Here is a 19,712-nt window from a genome sequence, read left to right as displayed (position 1 = left end):
AATTCCTTACTAAAATCCATGTAGATCACATCCACTGCACTACCCTCATCTATATGCCTGGTCACATCCTCAAAGAACTCTATCAGGTTTGTTAGACATGATCTGCCCTTCACAAAGCCATGCTGACTGTCCCTGATCAGACCATGATTCTCTAAATGCCCATAGATCCTATCTTTAAGAATCTTTTCCAACAGCTTTCCCACCACAGAGATAAGGCTCACTGGTCTATAATTACCCGGACTATCCCTACTACCTTTTTTGAACAATTAAACAGTATAATTTTACTGACACTAATATAATAAAACAAGCAGTCACGTAAACAGATGAAACAGCAGCAATAAAAGATGAAAAATGGCAGGTGCAAGCTGAGTGTGTCGGCACAGGTGGGGGTGGGGGTTTGGCAGGGCGTTCATACAGGGTGTACATGTGTGCTGGGTGGCAGCAGGGCGTTAACAAGTCTAATAGTCTACGGGAAGAAGCTGTTATTGAGTCTGTTGCTACATAACCACTGTAGCAGGGGAGATAATGCTAGTGATCCCAAACACAAGTTGTCAGTTTAATGTTCCCACAACCTGTTAGCTAACTTTCATGGACTCCTGATATCATCTAATCGATTATTTAATATTATTCTATCTTTCTTTTTGTATTTGCAGTTTTTTGTCTTTTGCATACTGGTTGAATGCCCATATTGGTACAATCTTTCATTGATACTGTTATGGATTTCCTCGGTGTGCCCGCAAGAAAAAAAAATCTCACAATTGTTTATAGTGACATATATGCACTTTGATAATAAAGTTACTTTGAACAATAGTCACTCCATGCCTGGATATTGAATATTTAAGGTAAAATCAGTGTTGCCCTCAGCTCATGTATTCTGTTGTGTACTGAAGCTCAACACAGTAAAGCAATGACCAATACATGACTGGTAGAGATAAGGGGAACTTGGACAGGAACATGGATAGGCTATAAGACATAGGAACAGAATTAGGCCATTGGCCCATTAAGTCATGGCTGATTCATTATCCCTCCCCACCCTATTCTCATGCCATCTCCCTGCATTCTTTAACACCTTTACTAATCAAGAATCTATCAATCTCCACTTTAAATATCCCAATGACTTGATCTTCACAGCTGTCTGTGGCAACAAATTTCATAAATTCATCCCCTCTGGCTCTCAAGGGTAGATACTACCAGAGGCTTTATACTGGGGAGCATGTATTCACTCCAGGATGAGTGACTTTCCTGCTGACGATAGTTTGTAATAAGGTTCTGAAGGTAAACCTCAGACTCTATGTGAATTCTTTTGACCTACATTACTGTGCTACAATACTCTGACTCTGAACCCTCATAAATTATTGGAGTATGCCAACTGAAGGATTTGGTATGTCATGTGAGGAATCTTTGTAGAGTATAAGCAAGGACTTAGATCTCAGTTGGCTTGTTTATTTCTTCTAAGCTCTTTGCAATGCCATAGTAGCATAGTGGTTAGTACAACACTATTGCAGCTTGGAGTTTGGAGATTAATCCTGTAAGAAGTTTCTTGTCCATCCCGTGAGCTTGTGGGTTTCCTCTTGGTACTCCTGTTTCCTTCCACAGTCCCAAGACGTACCAGTTAATTGGTCAATTGGTCACTGTAAATTGTCCTGTGACTTTGTTAGGGTTAAATAGGTGAGTTGTTGGGCGATGCAATTCACTAGGCCTATTCCATGCTGTCTCTCTTAAAAAACATAATAGATCTCTTACCTTCTTCTCTTTCTTAATCTCTTCTTTTTCACTATCCTTTTTCTTCTCTTTCTTACTCTTCTCATCCTTCACCGTTTCCTTTTTGCTTTTCTTTTCCTCCTCTTTGCTGCTGTCATTCTTCCCCTTCTCCTTTTTGATTTCCTTCTCAGACTTTTTCTTCATTACTTTCAACGCTCGGTGGAAGAACTGCTTCTTGAGAAGCCTGTTGACAATTCAGGGTGGGGGCGGGGAGGGAAAGCTTTAGCATTTCGGTTAATGTAGAAATATCATTTAAAAAAAAAAATTCGTCAATGCTAATGGGAAGTCTGCAAGACTGACAGCTGCCCCCGGTATCTCAAATTGGATAACCAGCTCTCAACCAACTTCACTAAGATAGTTAATTTTGTCATTATATCATTGGGATCACATTATACACAAATGAGTAGCCTAAAATGACTATATTTTAAAAGTAATTAACTGGCTGAAAGACCCTTTGGGACTTCCTGAGATTGTGAAAGGCACTCAGAGAAATGGTTGCCTTTGCTACATATCTACTTTCTGCATAACGACTGAAATTATGTTTATTACTTTTCACGGCACAATAAACATTGCAGTGTATGATTAAACCTTCTTACTGAGCCATGTTCGTAATGGTACATGCTGTGCAACTTACAGTGCTGCAGCTAGGAATCCAGCTCTCCGAGATGACAACATGAGCACTCGAAAGCCCGTGCCCAAAAGAGCATGCCTCCCACACGTAGGAGGCCCTATGGATTCATCACGCGACTGATCAGCTGCATGCGCACTTGCCACATTCTCTCAATCGATCTAATATGGTACAATGTTATTAAATTTAAAATAAATTTAATAACATCATTTCAGTATTTATGCATAAAGCTATGGTCATAAAATTGCACAGTAAAGAAATGGGTCCTTTGCCTGTCATATTCTTGATGACCAACATGACCAGTTTATACTAAATTTGCCTGCATAAGATATACTTCTATGCCTGTGGCTAAAGGCATTGTCAAGTTTTAAGGCCATAAGATATAGGGCCAGAATTAGGCCATTCGTCCGATTAAGTCTGGTCTACCATTCCATCATGGCTGATTTATTATCCCTCTCAACCCCATTTTCCCACCTTCATCCTTGTCTGAGGCTGTGCTCTCTGGTCCTAGTCTCCCCTCTGTTGGAAACATCCTCTCCATATCCACTCTGTCTAGGCCTCTAAGTATTCAATATGTCTCAGTGAGATACCCCTCATTCTGTGATCTCACATACTGTTAAAGATGGGGGTTATGCATTAGTAATTAATGTAAAAACTCTGCATCTTTAGGTGAGGCACTAAAATAACTTTTATTAGATTTCCCCTGAATCATGGAAAAACTATTTTCATCATTCCAACTGCTGGTTCCCTTTACTGTAAAGCTCCATTCCACTGAATACCTGATTCCAGGTTAAGTGTTCAAACTACCATCAGATTTCTGGTTTACTTTATGTTAAATGATCACTTTTCCTCATTGCCTCAACTTATAAGAATACGTGTGGACAAAAACCAGGAGTGATCACAGTTGCACTGGGGTACTGCTGCAGCTGTATTAATAGAACAGATATCTATTACTAAGTGGAATAAAAAATTATTTCCTATTGCACATTTCATCACAGGTAAAGCCCTCCCCACCATTGAGCACATCTACAAGGAGCGTTGCTGCAGGAAAGCAGCACTCAACATCAAAGAACCCCACCATCCAAGCCATGCTCTCTTCTCACTACTGCATTCAGGAAGGAGGTACAGAAGTCTCAGGTCCCACACCACCAGGTTCAGGAACAGTTACTACCCTTCAACCATCAGGCTCCTGAACCAGTGTAGGTAACTTCACTCACTTTAACAATGAACTGATTCCACAACCTAAAGACTCGCTTTCAACGACTCAATAACACGTGTTCTCAATATTATTTGTTTTTTTATATTTGCACAAGTTTGTCTTCTTTTGCACATTGATTGTCTGTCCATCTTTGTGAGTAGTTTTTCACTGATTCTTTTATATTTATTTACTCTACTGTGAAATTCTATAAGAAAATAAATCTCAGCATAGTATACGGACTGTGATAATAATTATAAATTCACTTTATTTTTACCTAACATATTGAGGGGAAGCTCAAAATACTCAATAAAATGCAGACTTGTGCAGTTAACTCCCACTCTTACATTCAGATTTTAGTCATGAGCTAGATTTGTTGGAGTACTGCAGAACTGGTTAAGTACTGAGTCTACCACTTGGTTGATTTAAATTTGATTTTTAACATAAATTTGGTTTGTTGTCACCAAGCTACCTCAACCCAAAGAAAAAAGCTGTAGTGGGTTGTAGACTTAGACAACTCCACCATGAGCACAATCCTCCCCAACATTAAGGGCATCTTCAAAATGCATTGCATCAAGGAGGTGACATCATCATTAAGGACCCTCACCATTACACACTTTCTTTTCATTGCTACCGTCAGTGCAATGTGCAAGAATTGGAAGATGCACACTCAATTTCTTCTCCTCTGCTATCAGACTAATGAGTGGTCCATGAACACTGCATCACTGTTTTTTTTTACACTACTTATTTATTTTTGAATATATTTCTTATTGTAACTTATTTTTTTATGTTGCACTGTTGCTGCCACAAAACAAGAAATATCATGACGTATGACAGTGATAATTCTAATTATTTCAAAGATCATACAACTCATTATCAGTATCTATTATCATTATTTGCTTTCTATTTGTAGCAAATCTTCATTTGTTCAATGGGTGTTTGTCAGTCTTTGTACATAGTTTTTCATCGATTCTACTGTGTGTCTTTGTTCTACTATGAATGCCTGCAAAAAAAAAGAATCTTGGGGAAGTATACAGTAACAAATGATACTGTGCAAAAGTCTTAGGCACGTGTAACAAAATTCTGTGAAGTGGAAATGTTTTCAAAAATAATAAAAATGAGATGTTTCTAAATTTCAAAAAAATATGAAGAGCAATAAATAGTAAAAAACTAAATCAAATCAATATTTGGTGTGACCACCCTTTCCCCTTAAAACTGCATCAATTCTCTTGGGCATATTATTGTGCAATTTTATAAGAAAAATGGCTGGTTGTTTCAAGCATCATGGAGAACTTGCCACAGTTGTCCAGCAGACTAGCTGTCTTGCTTGCTTCTGCCTCCCCAGGTAATCCTGGACAGCTTCAGGGATGTTGAGATCAGGGCCCTGTAGATGCTATACCATCTGAAACTGTAGAAAAAATCTAGGACGCCCAAGACTTTTGCACAGTACTGGAGTCATAGAACACTATAGTATAGAAACAGGTTCTTTGGCCCACCTAATCCATCATAGACCATCAATCTGCCTAGCTCCATTGACTTGCACCGGGCCAGAGCACTTCATACCTGTCCCATGCATGTACAGTACATAAACGTAGTTTGCTAACAAATTTACTGTGAACCTGCATTCTGGGTGACTGCCTTTCCTCTTTCATGCATTCTGATTCATTGATGCTAGTGTTATTAACAAAGGCAGAGTTAACAACATAGTAATAAAGGAACTGCACACACCTGTTGCAATATTCCACTGCTGATTCCCTGGTTGTAAAAACAGCCTCCTCTCCTTTCTTTGCTTTTGCCCATTTAGAATCCAGCAAGCAATCTATCGCTTTGGAAGCTGAAACGTGATGGTAGTACAAGTTTAAATTCATTGTCATATGCTTGCACTTATAGGATATAAATATGAAATTAGCTTTTTGCTGCAAGGACACCATAGACAAGTAGAGGTTGACAGGTTTTTGATTAGTAAGGCGATTAGTAATGTGATGGAGAGGGATAATAAATCAGCCAAGATAGAATGGCGGAACTGACTCGAATGGGAAAATAACCTAAATTTGCCCTGCTTATGGTCTATGAAACAAATTAAAAATAAAATTATATAACTTTAATGAGTGCAAAATAAACGTAATAGTATTAGCAAGCATTTCAAAGTATAAAACAGTGATTACTGAATAGTGCTCAATTCCAGTAAACTTTTAGGAGTTTGTACGTTCTTGTGGTGACTACATGGGGTTTTCCCCGGGTGCTCTGGCTTCCTCCCACATTCCAAATACGCATGGTTAGGATTAGTGAGCTGTGGGGATGCTATGTTAGTGCATAAAGCGTGGTGACAGTGCTCGCAACACAATCATCCAATGCCATATTTAAGTTTGCTGAGGACACCACAGCTGTTGGCCAAATCAAAGATGGTGACAATTTGGTATATAGGAGGCACATTGAAAATCTGGTTGAGTGGTGCCACAACAATAGCCTCTCACTCAATGCCATCAAAACTAAACAGCTGATTATCGACTGCAGGTGGAAGAAATTGGGGGTCCATGAATCAGTGCCAGTGGGATCGGAGGTGGAGAGGGTCAATGAGTTTAAGTTCCTGGATGTTATATCAGGTGATCTGTCCTGGGACCAGTATGTCAGTGCCATTTCAAAAAAAGCATGCAGTGCCTCTACAAGAGAGCAGCATCCATCACTGAGGACCCCCATCATCTAAGCCACGTTCTCTTCCGCTGTTGCCATCAGGAATGAGATACAGGAGCCTTAAGTCCCACACCATCAGGCTCGGAAACAGTTATTACCTTTCGACCATCAGGCTCCTGAACCGTCACTCACCACAGCACTGAACTGATCACTGAACGCTCCCTATGGACTGCCTTTCAAGGACTCTACAACTCAGGTCCTCAGTAATCTTTTGTGTAGTTTGTTTTCTTTGCATATTAAATGTTTGTCAGTCTTGCTGTATTTTTTTCATTGACTGTATTATATTTCTTTGTTTTACTGTCAATACCTGCAAGAAAATGGACTCCAAAGTAGTATTGGTGATGTGCTTGGATAATAAATTTACCTTGGACTGTGTTGGTCACTGACGCTAAAACATTGCATTTCACTGTATGCTTTGATGAACATGTGACAAATACAGCTAATCTTGTTCTTTATCCATGTTATATCTGTGTTTAAATCTATGAACAATCCATCACCCAATCTAATCTAGTCTCAGCAAACTACATCTAGCTTTTACCTTCATTTCCCTCGACTGTTATTTGTGACAGTGAGCTCCACATCATAATACTTGGTAATGAAGCGTCCAATGCACAGATTGAAAAGAGGCTGCAGAGGGTTGTAGATTCTGCCAGCTCCATCACACACACACCCCTAACCATCATCAAGGACAGCTTCCAGAGGCACTGCACAAGAAGGCACCTCACCTTCCAGGACATACCCTACCAACGGGGAGGAGGTACGGGAGCATGAAGAGCTCCACTCAATCACTCAGAAATAGCTTCTTCCCCTCCACCATCAGATTTCTCAATGCTCCACGAACACTATCTTGTTACTCCTTTTTTAATTACAATATTTTTGTAATTTACAGTAATTTTGTTTGTTTGCACTGTACTATTGCCACAAAACAAGTTCATGGCCCAAAACATTAACTTCATATTCCTCTCCATAGGTGCTGCCTGGCCTCCTGAGTTCCTCCAGCATTTTGTGTGTGGTGCTCTGGATTTAATGCATCTGCAGAATCACTTGTGCTAACAAATTTCATTCCAGATTGTTTAATGTCATTTCCTGTACACAAGTGTAAAGAAAACAATTGTTATTCCCAATCCAATACAGAACAAAAAAAATCCACAAAAGATAAAGAACATAATAATAAAAATACACACCATAAATATAAATACACACGACCATAAGACACAGGAGCAGAATTAGGCCATTCAGCCCATCGAGTCTGCTCTGCCATTACATCATGGCTGAGCCCGGATCCCACTCAACCTGCCTTCTCGCCATATCCTTTGATGCTCTGACTGATCAGGAAGCTATCAACTTCCCCCTTAAATATACTCATAGATTTGGCCTCCACCGCAGTCTGACAGAGCATTGTATAGATTTACTACACTCCGCCTAAAAATATTCCTCTTTACCTATGTTCTAAGGGTTGTCCCTGAATTTTGAGGTTGTGCTGTCTAGTTCTGGATACCCCTACCATAGGAAACATCCTGAAAAGCATCCACCATAGTCCTTTCAACATTCAGTAGATTTCAATGAGATCCCTCCCCTCCCCCCCCCCCCGCATTCTTCTAAATTCCACAGAGTACAGGCCCAAAGCTGCCAAATGCTCTTCATATCCTTACCCCTTCATTCCCAGAAGCTAACTCATGAACCTCCTCTGGACTCTCACCAATGACAACACATCCTTTCTGAAATATAGGGCCCAAAACTGTTGACAATATTCCAATGTGGCCTGACTAGTGTTTCATAAAGGCTCAGCATTATCTCCCTGCTCTTATATTCTATTTCCCTTGAAATAAATGCCAACATTGCTTTTGCCTTCTTTACCACAGACTCAATCTGTAAATTAACCTTCTGGGAGTCTTGCACGAGACTCCTAAGTCTCTCTGCGCCTCTGATGTCTGAACTTTCTCTCCATTTAGATAATAGCTCACACTACTGTTCCTTTTACCAAAGTGCATTACCGTACATAAGACGGCTTATATACAGAGATTGATTGTATGTCTATACAGTGTTGCTGGGCTGTATGTAATGTGACTGACAGGAAATAATAAAGTAGTGGTGGAGTGGTTAATCAGTCTTACTGCTTGGGGAAAGTAACTGTTTTTGAGTCTGGTTGCTACTAGCCTTCTCTCTGATGGGAATTGGACAAATAGTCCATGATCAGCATGTGTAGTTTCCTTAATGATGTTAAAGATCCATTTCAAGGACATATATGTCCTTGATGGCATATCTCAGTGATAATAAATCTATTCTGAATATGATGTATTTCCTCAGGTCCTCAGTACCAGTCTTGTAGGGAAGTGGAAATATTTTTCCCTTATCTACTGTACCAAAATATAACTTTAAAGATAAATATCATGGATCTCCATTTTCTCCTCTTGAGAATAAATGGAACCCAGCTTTCTTGTGCATTGTAACCTCTCATTTCTGGTGTCATTCTAATAAAGTATTCTTCACAGTAGCTTTAAACTACAATAAAGTAATATTTCTGTCTGATTCTATAAAAACAAATTCTTCATATAGAGACAGGAGGGATGGATTCTGCACAGTGACATGATCCACAACACCATCAGTGCAACCAGAAGTCTACAATGCACCAATAAAGAATAATAATAACTTATTTATACAACTAACACACACAAGAATGCTGGTGAACGCTGCTGCTAACATTAGTCCTGACGAAAGGTCTCGGCCCGAAGCGTCAACTGTACCTCTTCCTATAGATGCTGCTTGATCTGCTGCATTCACCAGCATTTTTTGTGTGATTAGTCCTGACGAAGGATCTCAGCCCGAAACGTCGACTGTACCTCTTCCTATAGATGCCATCTGGCCTACTGCGTTCACCAGCATTTTTTGTGAGTTGCTTGAATTTCCAGCATCTGCAGATTTCCTCGTGTTTGTGTTTTTAACTTAGTTATACAGCACTTTTCATACAAATAATGTAGATAAAGCGCAAACATTAAAAAATTGAATGAATTCACTTTATTTCTTACACCCTTCATATACATAAGGAGTAAGAATCTTTACGTTACGTCTTCATCTAAATGTACAATGTGCAATCATAGTAATTTATAATAAATAGAACAGTCAATGTAATATAGAGTACACTCAAGTCAGTGTAAGTTCATCAGTCTGATGGCCTGGAGGGAGAAGCTGTCCCGAAGCCTGTTGGTCCTGGCTTTTATGCTGCGGTACCGCTTCCCGGATGATAGCAGCTGGAACAGATTGTGGTTGAGATAGCTTGGGTCCCCAAAGTGAAATAAATTTAAACGTGTCAATAGTGCCTGTATCCCTCCACAAACAAGAAAAAATCTGCAGATGCTGGAAATCCAAGCAACAGACAAACACTGTGCTGAAGGAACTCAGCAGCCCAGGCAGCATTTATTCAAAAAGTACAGCCGATGTTTTTCCATAGCTGCTGCCTGGCCTGCTGAGTTCCTCCAGCATTTTGTGTGTATCTGTCTTCTTTATGGTTTTAGGTATTGGATTCCATAGTTTAGGTGTGGAATTATCTTATGAGGGAGATTGTTGGTAAGAGAGTGACGGAAGAAGACCTGAGAGCTTGAGCAAGATCATAAAAGAAAAGTTATTCTGTGATGAACTCTGGTCCCAGGCCATTGAGGGCTTTAAAAACAAGAAAAAGTATGACGGTTCAGCAGCAAGAATGCTGTTCAGCTCATTTTATCTAAAGGTTAATAATCTTGTGACAAAGGTCGCTGAGAAACACTCATAAAACAAGGTGATCAACAATGGAAAAGTTTCTGAAGGGAAGTTAGAGTGGTGTGCTGTTGAAGGCTAAAGTGTAAAGTCTGACAGGTAGAGTTGTCATTTATTGATTATACAGATTTTTCAGATCTGAACACATTTGCACTTGCCAGAATATTTTAAACAGACAGATATTGCATTAGATTTCAAAACTAACAGTTATAGTTTGTTGCTGGATTACAGTATTTGGAACTAAAGGGGTTAAATGGATTGGCGATGACCTGATTGAATGCCAGAAAAGAATCAAGAGGCTGAATGCTGCACTCTTGTTCCTATGCCCACACACTTTAGTTATCCTCAGCTAATAGGATGAGGATAATAAAGCAACGTTATCATGCCAGGTTAGGAAAGGGGTAGTTGTTAGCGAAATGCTATTACAGTACCAGAAACCTGGGTTCAATTTCCCACCGCTGTCTGTAAGGAGTTTGTTCTCTTTCTGACTGCGTGGGTTTCCTCTGGGTAGTCCAGTTTCCTCAAACATTCCAGACGTAAATGTTAGTAGGTTAATAGGTCGCACGGGTATAATTGGGTGGTGCGGGCTCAGTGAACTGGAAGATTTTGTTAACCTGCTGAATCACTAAATTAAAGTTAAATAAAACTGTTCGTAAGCTGAACAGCTTGGAAGTTGAACCAAGTTACCAAGTTCCTACTCGGCAGAAAATACCTGTAGCACCCCCCCCCCCCCCCCCCGCATATGGTAAAACCATCCCACGTCTATTCATAATTACAGGCTGTACGCAAGTTGGGCACTCATAAGCTGGGGAGGACCTGTACACACATAAGTACACAAAGACTAACTTACATAGATGTACTATACTGTGCATATAAACAAGTGTCAATATATTTTGCGGAGGCAGAAATTGATTTTAATGGTATGTTGTGATCTTACCAACAAAGTAATCGACTCTATGCCCCATCATGGTAGTGGACTTGGTTGGACAATTGAAACGCAAATACTTGGCCACTGCTTTCTCCTCTTTCGTTGGTTCTCCAACCTCCTTAAAAAGAAAAGACAATTTAAATTGGAAAATTATGATTTTGACTGAGAAGTGGTCATACCAAATATTGCTCCCAATCAAAGCCGATTTGAAATTAATCAATTTTAGGTGAGTCTGGATGAAGTGTCTCGACCCATAACATCAATTGTTTATTTCCTACCACAGATCCTCCAGCATTTTGTGCATGTTGCTCAAGATTTCCAGCATCTGCAGAGACTCTTGCGGTTAAGATTAATTGATATATAACAATTACAGCACGGAAACAGGCCATCTCGGCCCTTCTAGTCCATGCTGAACTCCTATTCTCACCTAGTCCCACTGACCTGCACTCGGTCCCTCCATTCCCTTCCTGTTCATATATCTATCCAAATTAACTTTAAACGACAACATTGAACCTGCCTCAACCACTTCTGCTGGAAGCTCGCTCCACACAGCCACCACTCTGAGTAAAGAAATTCCCCGTCATGTTACCCCTAAACTTCTGCCCTTTAACTGTGCATTATGCACAGTAATACAGAACTCACTGAACTGTACAAGGTTGTGCACCAGGGTTATTTTGCACCCTTACTAAAATCGAAAATAATGCATTTATGTGGATGCACTTGTCGTAAAAGAGCAAAGTATGTTAAGCTGCATAACTTGCCCCCCCAGGCTGAAAGACTTCCTAATACCATACTACCACCCAGTAAACATTAATTACAACAGCGCAAGAATTAAGTATATTTAACTACATGTCATATATGCACTTTATATCACCTTGCAAATCCACGGAATATTTTAATCTGTTAATATTATCTTATATGCTTTATGTGATATATGTGCTTTGTTTTGCACCTTGGCCACAGAGAAACAATGTTTCATTTAACTATATACATGTGTATAGTTGAGGGACAATAAAGTTGAACTTGTGACTGTAGTCTGCGGCAACGGAGAGACACTGAAGCTGGTGATACGGAAGACTTTATTCTTCATAGCAAGCAGGCATTCACCTGGAGATCTTCTTGGTAGAGCCTCCCAAACTTCACGTACATTACATTTTTATACCCATAAGATTAAAGGTGATTCAGTACAATTTCAATAGTTAAATTGTTCACTTCAGTATCAACAGAAACAGAATGCTGGAGGAACTCAGCAGGTCAGGGAGCATCTCTGGAAAGGAATAAACAGTTGGCATTTCAGGCCGCAGCCCTTTATCAGGACTGATAAGTAAGGGGGAAGCAGGAATGAGAAGGCGGGGCTCCCTGACTTGAGCTAAAAGATAAAGACCCCAGCAGTTCCCTTTTTCATGCATTGTTTTGCCAGTTGATGCAAGCTCAATGTAGCTTGAATTTCAGTAAAATTTCAGCTACATGCATTAGAGTGAAGGTGTATAAGGTCTAGGAGTATTTTGACCTGTTATTCACTGGAACACATTGTGGGAGTTAATGTAGACATGTTGACCTTTACAGTAATCTTAGTGAAAGACTGCATGCTAAGACACCTTTCACCTGAGTGGAACAAAACAGTGGAAAGCAATATGAGGTTTGATCTTGTCCGATGGAAAAAGACTAACACATACAATGGGGGTTTTGTCTGCTTTAATAACTGCCATTTTTAAACACAAGAGGTTCTGCAGATGCTGGAAATCCACACAAAATTCAATTGGTTTTGAGGGCCTAGATGAGGTTCCTGAGAATGATTCCCAGGAATAAAAGGGTTAACATATGAGAAACGTTTGGTGACTGGCCCTTTTCTCAATGGACTTTAGAAAAATAAGGGAGGATCTTAAAAAAGGCGAGAGCGGATATCAGATCACTGGAAAATGATGCTGGAGAGGTAGTAATGGGGGACAAAGAAATGGCAGACAAATAAGTATTTTGCATCAGTCTTCGCTGTAGAAGACACTAGCAGTATGGTGGAAGCTCCAGGTGTCAGGGGTCATGAGGTGTGTGAAGTTACCATTACTAGAGAGAAGGTTCTTTAGAAACTGAAAGGTCTGAAGGTAGATAAGTCACCTGGACCAGATAGTGTACACCTCAGAGTTCTGAAAGCGGTAGCTAAAGAGATTGTGGAGGCATTAGTAATGATCTTTCAAGAATCACTAGATTCTGCATTGGTAGCTGAAGACTGGAAAATTGTAAATGTCACTCCACTCTTCAAGAAAGGTGAGCAGCAGAAAGAAAGGAAACTAAAGGCCAGCTAGTCTGACCTCAGTGGTTGAGAAGATGTTGGAGTTGATTACTAAGGATGAGGTCTCAGGGTACTTAGAGGCACTTGATAAAAAGAAAAGGCCGTAGTCAGCATGGCTTCCTTAAGGGAAAGTCTTGCCTGACAATCTGTTGGAATTCTTTGAAGAAATAATAAGCAGGACAGACAAATGAAAATCGGTTGATATTGTGTACTTGGATTTTCAGAAGGCCTCTGACAAGTTGCGACACATGAGGCTGTTTAACAAGCTATGAGCCCATGGTATAACAGAAAAGATCTTAGCATGCATAAAGCAGCGGCTATTTGTCAGGAGGTAAAGAGTGGGAATAAAGGGAGCCTTTTCTAGTGGGCTGCCAGTGTCTAGTGGTGTTCCACAGGAGTCTGTGTTGGGACTGAATCTTTTTACGTTATATGTCAATGATTTGGATGATGTAATTGAAAGCTTGGTTGTAAAGTTTGCAGAAAATATGAACATAAGTGGAGCAGCACTTTGAGGATGTAGAGAGGCAACAGAACTTAGATTAGGAGAATGGGCAAAGAAATGACAAATGAAATACAATGTCAGGAAGCGTAGGGTCATGCACTTTGGTAGAAGAACTGAAAGGGTTGACTATTTCTTCTAAAGAAAACTGAGGCACAAAGGGACTTAGCAGTCCTTGTGCAGGATTCCCTAAAGTTAATTTGCATGTTGAGTCTGTGGTGAGGAAAGCAAAAGCAATATTAGCATTCATTTCAAGAAAGGCTAGAATATATAAGCAACGATGTAATGTTGAGACTTTATATAAAGCACTGGTGAGGTCTTACTTGGAGTATTGTGAGCAGTTTTGGGTTCTTTATCTTAGAAAGGATGTGCTGAAACAGGAGAAGGTTAAAAGGAGGCTCATGTAAATGTTTCCAGGATTGAATGGTTTGTCATTTTAGAATGGAGATATGGAGGTATTTGTTTAGCCAGAGAGTGGTGAATCTGTGGAATTCTTTGCTAGAATTAGCTGTGGAGGCTATCTTTATGTACATTTAAAGCAAATGTTGATAGATTCTTGATTGATCAGGACATGAAGGGATATGGGGAGAAGGCAGGAGATTGGGGCTGACAGGAACATTGGGTCAGCCATGATGAAATAGCAGAGCAGACTCAATGGGCCAAATAGCCCAATTCTGCTCTTATATCTTAGGGTCTTATGGTCTATGTCATTGAAACCTATCAAATATTGAAAGGCTTAGATAGAGTGGATGGGGAGAGAATGTATTCCTATACTGGGGAGTCTAGGACCAGAGGGTGCAGCTTCAGAATAGTGGGACATCCATTTGGAACAGAGATGGGGAGGAATTTCTTTAGCTAGAGGGTGGTGAACCTATGGAATTTATTGCCACGGATGTGTGGCCAAGTCATTGGTATATTCAAAGCGGAGGTTGATAGGTTCTTGATTAGTCAGGGTGTCAAAGGTTACGGGGAGAAGGCAGAAGAATGGATCTGAGAGGTATAATAAACCAGCCATGATGAAATGGTGGAGCAGAACTAATTGGCTGAATGGCATAATTCTGCTCCTACGTTATATGCTTTTATGATATAATTTCTAAAATGCTAGAGGAACTCAGCAGGTCAGGCAACATCTATGGAGAGGAATAAACAGCTAACATTTTGAGCTGAGACCCTTATCAGGACTGTTTGACTGATGTGCACAGCTGGACTGATTTAAAGATTTACAGTAAATGGTTCAAAGCAAATGTAAATAAGCCAATGCTAGAAATACTCAGCAGGCCTAACAGTATCATTGGACAGAGCAAAGGAATTCCGGTTGTTTCAGGTCAATGACCCTTTAGTAAAGCTGAGAATGTCAGCTGCAGCTATGCAACTGCATCTGACGGCTACAAGCTTCAGCAGGTCAATTGAGATGACGAGTTGAAAATTATTTTCTCCAACTGGTATATGTAAGTGTTTGTTTCTCCTCCTAACACCTAGATCTTCTATTCCCTTTGTCCCTGAAGCACTTGTAAAAGCATCTCTGTTATTCACCTCATCCACTCATCACTGCAAAGTGCAGTGTCTTCACTCATCACATTGTCTTCACTCTGGGTAAATCTTTGCTTAAATTTCTAACTGGGTTAATGCTGGATCATAAAACAAGTCACAGGGGCTGAATTTTGCCATTCAGTTCATTGAACATGGCTGAGTTATTATCCCTCTCATCTCCATTCTCCTGCCTTTTCCCCATAACCTTTGACACACTGACTAATCACAAACCTATCAATCTCCGCTTTAAATATACTCAATGACTTAGTTAAAGAAGACCATGGCAATAAATTCCAGGTACTCCACCCTCTTGCTAAAGAGATTCCTCCTCACCCCTGTTCCAAATGGATGTCCCTCTACTCTGAACCTGCATCTTCTGGTCCTAGACTCCCCAACTATAGGAAACACTCTCTCCACATCTACTCTATGTAGGCCTTCTAATATTTGATAGGTTTCAATGAATTCCCTCCTTTCTTCTAAACTCCACCAAGTACACCATTAACAGCAAGTTCTGAACACCGTAAGTGGAAATATCTTTCGTCTGCCACCATCAAATCCATCATTTTAACACCAAAGTTCATCATGCAACCCAGTGGTCACTTTATTACGTACCTCCTGTACCTAATCAAGTGGTTACTGCGTGTCTGTTCCTGGTATCCTGCTTGCTGTGTGTTCAGAGATGCTTTTCTGCATATCACTGTTATAATGCATGGTTATTTGAGTTACAGTTGCCCTCCTGTCAGCTTGGTGATTTTCCTCTGACCTTTCTCATTAACAAGGCATTTTAGCCCAGAGAATTGCTGCTGAATGATGTTTTATGTTTTTGCAGCATTCACTGTAAACTTGAAAGACTGCTGTATGGGAAAATCCTAGGAGCTCAGCAGTTTATGATACAAATCACCCCATCTGGCACCAACAATCATTCCATGGTCAAAGTCACATTTCTTCCCCATTCTGATGCTCAGTCTGAATAATAATGGAATCTCTTGACCATGCCTGCACGCTTTTATGCACTAAGTTGTTGCCACCTGATCTGATTAGATATCTGCATTCACAAGCAGGTGTACAAGTGTCTCCCTCTGCAACTGGATCCCTGACTTCCTCAATGGGAGTCTACAATCTGTGCGGAATGTAAATAACATCTCCCCCCACAATGACAATCAACATTAGCACACCTCAGAGTCGCATGCTTAGACCACTGCTCTACTCTCTCTACACCCACAAATGTGCGGCTAGCACAGCTCAAACATTCATCTATAACTTCTCTGATGACCCAACTTTTGTTGGCAGAATTTCATATGGGGATGAGGAAGCATACAGGAAGTAGAACAACTGGTCGAGTAATGTTGCAACAGCAGCCTTGCACTGAATGTCAGTAAAACCAAGGAATTGATTGTGGACTTCAGGAAGGCAAAGTTGAGGGAACCCACACCAGTCCTCGTTAGGGGATCATGTGGAAAGAGTGAGTAGTGACTGAGGATCTATCCTGGGTCCAACATATTGATGCAATTACAAAAAAGGCACAACAATGGCTCTATTTCATTCAGAGTTTGAGGAGAATTGGTACGGTATGTCACCAAAGACACTTGCAAATTTCTACAGATTTACTGTGGAGAGCATGTTAACTGGTTGCATCACCATCTGATATGGAGGGTCCACAGCACAGGATCAGAAAAAGCTGCATAAATTAAACTGTCAGTCAGCTCCATCTTGGGCACTAGCTCCTCCAGCATCAAGGACACCTCTAAAAGGCAGCATCCATCATTAAGGATCCCGCCCCCCTCTTCTCATTGCTACATTCAAGGAGCAGATACAGGAATCTGAAAATGCACACTCAGCATTTCAGGAACAACCTCTTCCTCTCTGCCATCAAATTTCTGAATGGATGATGAACCCATGGACATTACCTCAGTATTTTTTTTTCTGTCTTTTTGCACTACTTTTTTTTCAATATGTACTTATTGTGTTTGATGACACAAAGGTTGGAGGTGTTGTGGATAGTTTGGAGGGCTGTCAGAGGTTATAGTGGGACATTGATAGGATGCAAAACTGGCTGAGAAGTGGCAGATGGAGTTCAACCCAGATAAGTGTGAAGTGGTTCATTTTGGCAGGTCAAATATGATGGCATAATATAGTATTAATGGTAAGACTCTTGGCAGTGTGGAGGATCGGAGGGATCTTGGGGACACTCAAAGCAACTGTGCAGGTTGCCTCTGTGGTTAAGAAGGCGTACGGTGTATTGGCCTTCATCAACCGTGGAATTGAATTTAGGAGCCGAGAGGTAATGTTGCAGCTATATAGGACCCTGGTCAGACCCCACTTGGAGTACTGTGCTCAGTTCTGGTCGCCTCACTACAGGAAGGATGTGGAAGCCATAGGAAGGGTGCAGAGGAGATTTACAAGGATGTTGCCAGGATTGGGGAGCATGCCTTATGAAAATAGGTTGAGTGAACTCGGCCTTTTCTCCTTGGAGCAACGGAGGATGAGAGGTGACCTGATAGAGGTATATAAGATGATGAGAGGCATTGATCGTGTGGATAGTCAGAGGCTTTTTCCCAGGGCTGAAACGGTTGCCACAAGAGGGCACAGGTTTAAGGTGTTTGGGAGTAGGTACAGAGGAGATGTCAGGGTTAAGTTTTTTTACGCAGGGAGTGGTGAGCGCATGGAATGGGCTGCCAGCAACAGTGGTGGAGGCGGATACGATAGGGTCTTTTCAAAGACTTTTGGATAGGTACATGGAGCTTAGTAAGATAGAGGGCTATGGGTAACCCTAGTAATTTCTAAGGTAGGGACATGTTCGGCACAACTTTGTGGGCTGAAGGTCCTGTATTGTGCTGTAGGTTTTCTATGTTTCTATTATAGCTTTTATTATGTATTACAATGCACTGCTGCAAAACAAATTTCACGACTTATGCCAGTGATATTAAACCTGATTCTGATAACAGAGTGCCCACTGAGTGTAGATCAGCCATGATTCGACAGAATGGTGGAGAAGGCTTGCGGAGGGATAAAAGATGTGCCTCTGTTTCTTACATTTTGACCATGACAGGCAAACGGCTAGGTTCTCAAAACTACATACAGTCCACTTCAACACGTTATTTCAAACAGCACTGATGAGCTGCCACTTGGCTGCAGTTCAGTCTTAAATCAATAAACAGTCAAAACGAAGGACTAACACAGAGGTTTGCCCACAAAAATAATACTGGATTAATGGTCCAGAGCTCTCCTCCTGCACCTCCGTTCAAACTGCTTCTGCCAAAAATCACAATACTTATTAGAATTGGGCAAGTCCCACGAGAACTTTTGAAAACTTCTTTTTCCTCCAAAGTTCAGAGTAAATTTATTATCAAAGCACCATGGGTATTCAACAGTAAATACAAAGAAACACTATAGAATTAATGAAGAACAGCACACAACAAATAGCCAATGTGCAAGATACACCAAAACGTGCAATTACAAAAATAAATCAGAAACACAAAATAATACGGAATAAATATCAAAAACATGCCTTTGTAATTGTGGGAACAGTTCACAGTTGAAGTGAGTGGAGTTATCCCCTCTGGTTCATAAGTTGTGGGAACAGTTCACAGTTGAAGTGAGTGGAGTTATCCCCTCTGGTTCAAGAGCCTGATGGTTGAAGGGTAATAACTGCTCCTGAACCTGATGGTGTGGGACCTAAGGCTTCCGTACCTCTTCCTGATGGCAGCAGTAAGAAGTGAGCATGACCCGGGTGGTGGGGATCTTTGATGATGGATGTTGCTTTCCTGCGACAGCACTTCTCCTTTGAAAAGTTGAATAGCATACACAAATCCAGTAATCTGCTATCTGCCTTTTGCCTGTTCTTTCCAAGGAAAGATACGATTAACTTCGAGCAACACACAAAATGCTGGAGGAACTTAGCAGGTCAGGTAGCTTCTGTGTAGCGGAATAAAGAGTCGATGTTTCAGGCTGAGACCCTTCATCAGAACTGGAGAGGAAGGGTGCTGAAGCCAGAATAAGAAACTGGAAACCTTACCTGGTCTCACCTATTATCCCCTCCCCCAACTTATTCTGGCTTCTGCCCCCTTCCTTTCCAGTCCTGATGAAGCACCTTGACCCGAAACGTTAACTGTTTATTCTCCTCCACAGATGCTGCCTGACCTGCTGAGTTCCTCTAGCATTTTTTGCATTGCTCTGACTGTCTAGCAGTTGCAGAATCTCATGTTTACCATTAGCTTAGGAAAGTAACAAGACAGTTATTACTTTTATTATCCTTGATTTTAAATCCTTCATTGGTCTCTTCCACTCATTTAGATTTAATAAACTCAGTCATCTCTGGTTTCACCCGTTGCGTCACCATTTGTTTTGCCACAACTTCAAGCCTGGGTTTTGAGCAATGGAATTTTTCAATCTCTCACTAGTTAAGAACATTGACTTTAAAAACAGTTTCTGAACCAAGCTTTC

The 19,712-nt window shown here is 40.7% G+C and overlaps 2 protein-coding genes across 8 annotated transcripts in view; one reads left to right on the top strand and one right to left on the bottom strand.

Annotated features, from left to right (window-relative positions):
* LOC140196160 (NAD kinase-like) overlaps positions 1–8,775 on the top strand; it is a 117,454-nt gene extending 108,679 nt beyond the window's left edge. For 2 of the 6 annotated variants that reach the window (XR_011885637.1, XM_072254910.1), the window contains one exon: positions 3,388–3,773. Coding sequence is in view for 3 of the 6 variants with exons in the window: in XM_072254910.1 (XP_072111011.1) it covers positions 3,388–3,391 (4 nt within the window). In the remaining 3 variants the exon portion in view is untranslated. Of the gene's footprint in view, positions 1–653; positions 791–3,387; positions 3,774–7,245 lie in introns of those variants that run through there. The other 4 variants (XR_011885638.1, XR_011885640.1, XM_072254909.1 and 1 more) reach the window with 4 other exon arrangements.
* The window catches only part of sec62 (SEC62 homolog, preprotein translocation factor), a 45,212-nt gene that overhangs the window by 12,171 nt on the left and 13,329 nt on the right, over positions 1–19,712 (bottom strand). For both annotated transcript variants that reach the window (XM_072254911.1, XM_072254912.1), the window contains 3 exons: positions 10,963–11,071; positions 5,313–5,418; positions 1,744–1,945 (listed from right to left, as the gene is read on the bottom strand). In XM_072254911.1, the coding sequence (XP_072111012.1) occupies positions 1,744–1,945; positions 5,313–5,418; positions 10,963–11,071 (417 nt within the window). The remainder of the gene's footprint in view (positions 1–1,743; positions 1,946–5,312; positions 5,419–10,962; positions 11,072–19,712) is intronic.

Source organism: Mobula birostris, chromosome 4 (genome assembly GCF_030028105.1).
Source record: "Mobula birostris isolate sMobBir1 chromosome 4, sMobBir1.hap1, whole genome shotgun sequence".
Taxonomy (NCBI): domain Eukaryota; kingdom Metazoa; phylum Chordata; class Chondrichthyes; order Myliobatiformes; family Myliobatidae; genus Mobula; species Mobula birostris.
Note: the sequence above shows the minus strand (reverse complement) of the source record. Positions and strands in the feature narration are given on the sequence as shown.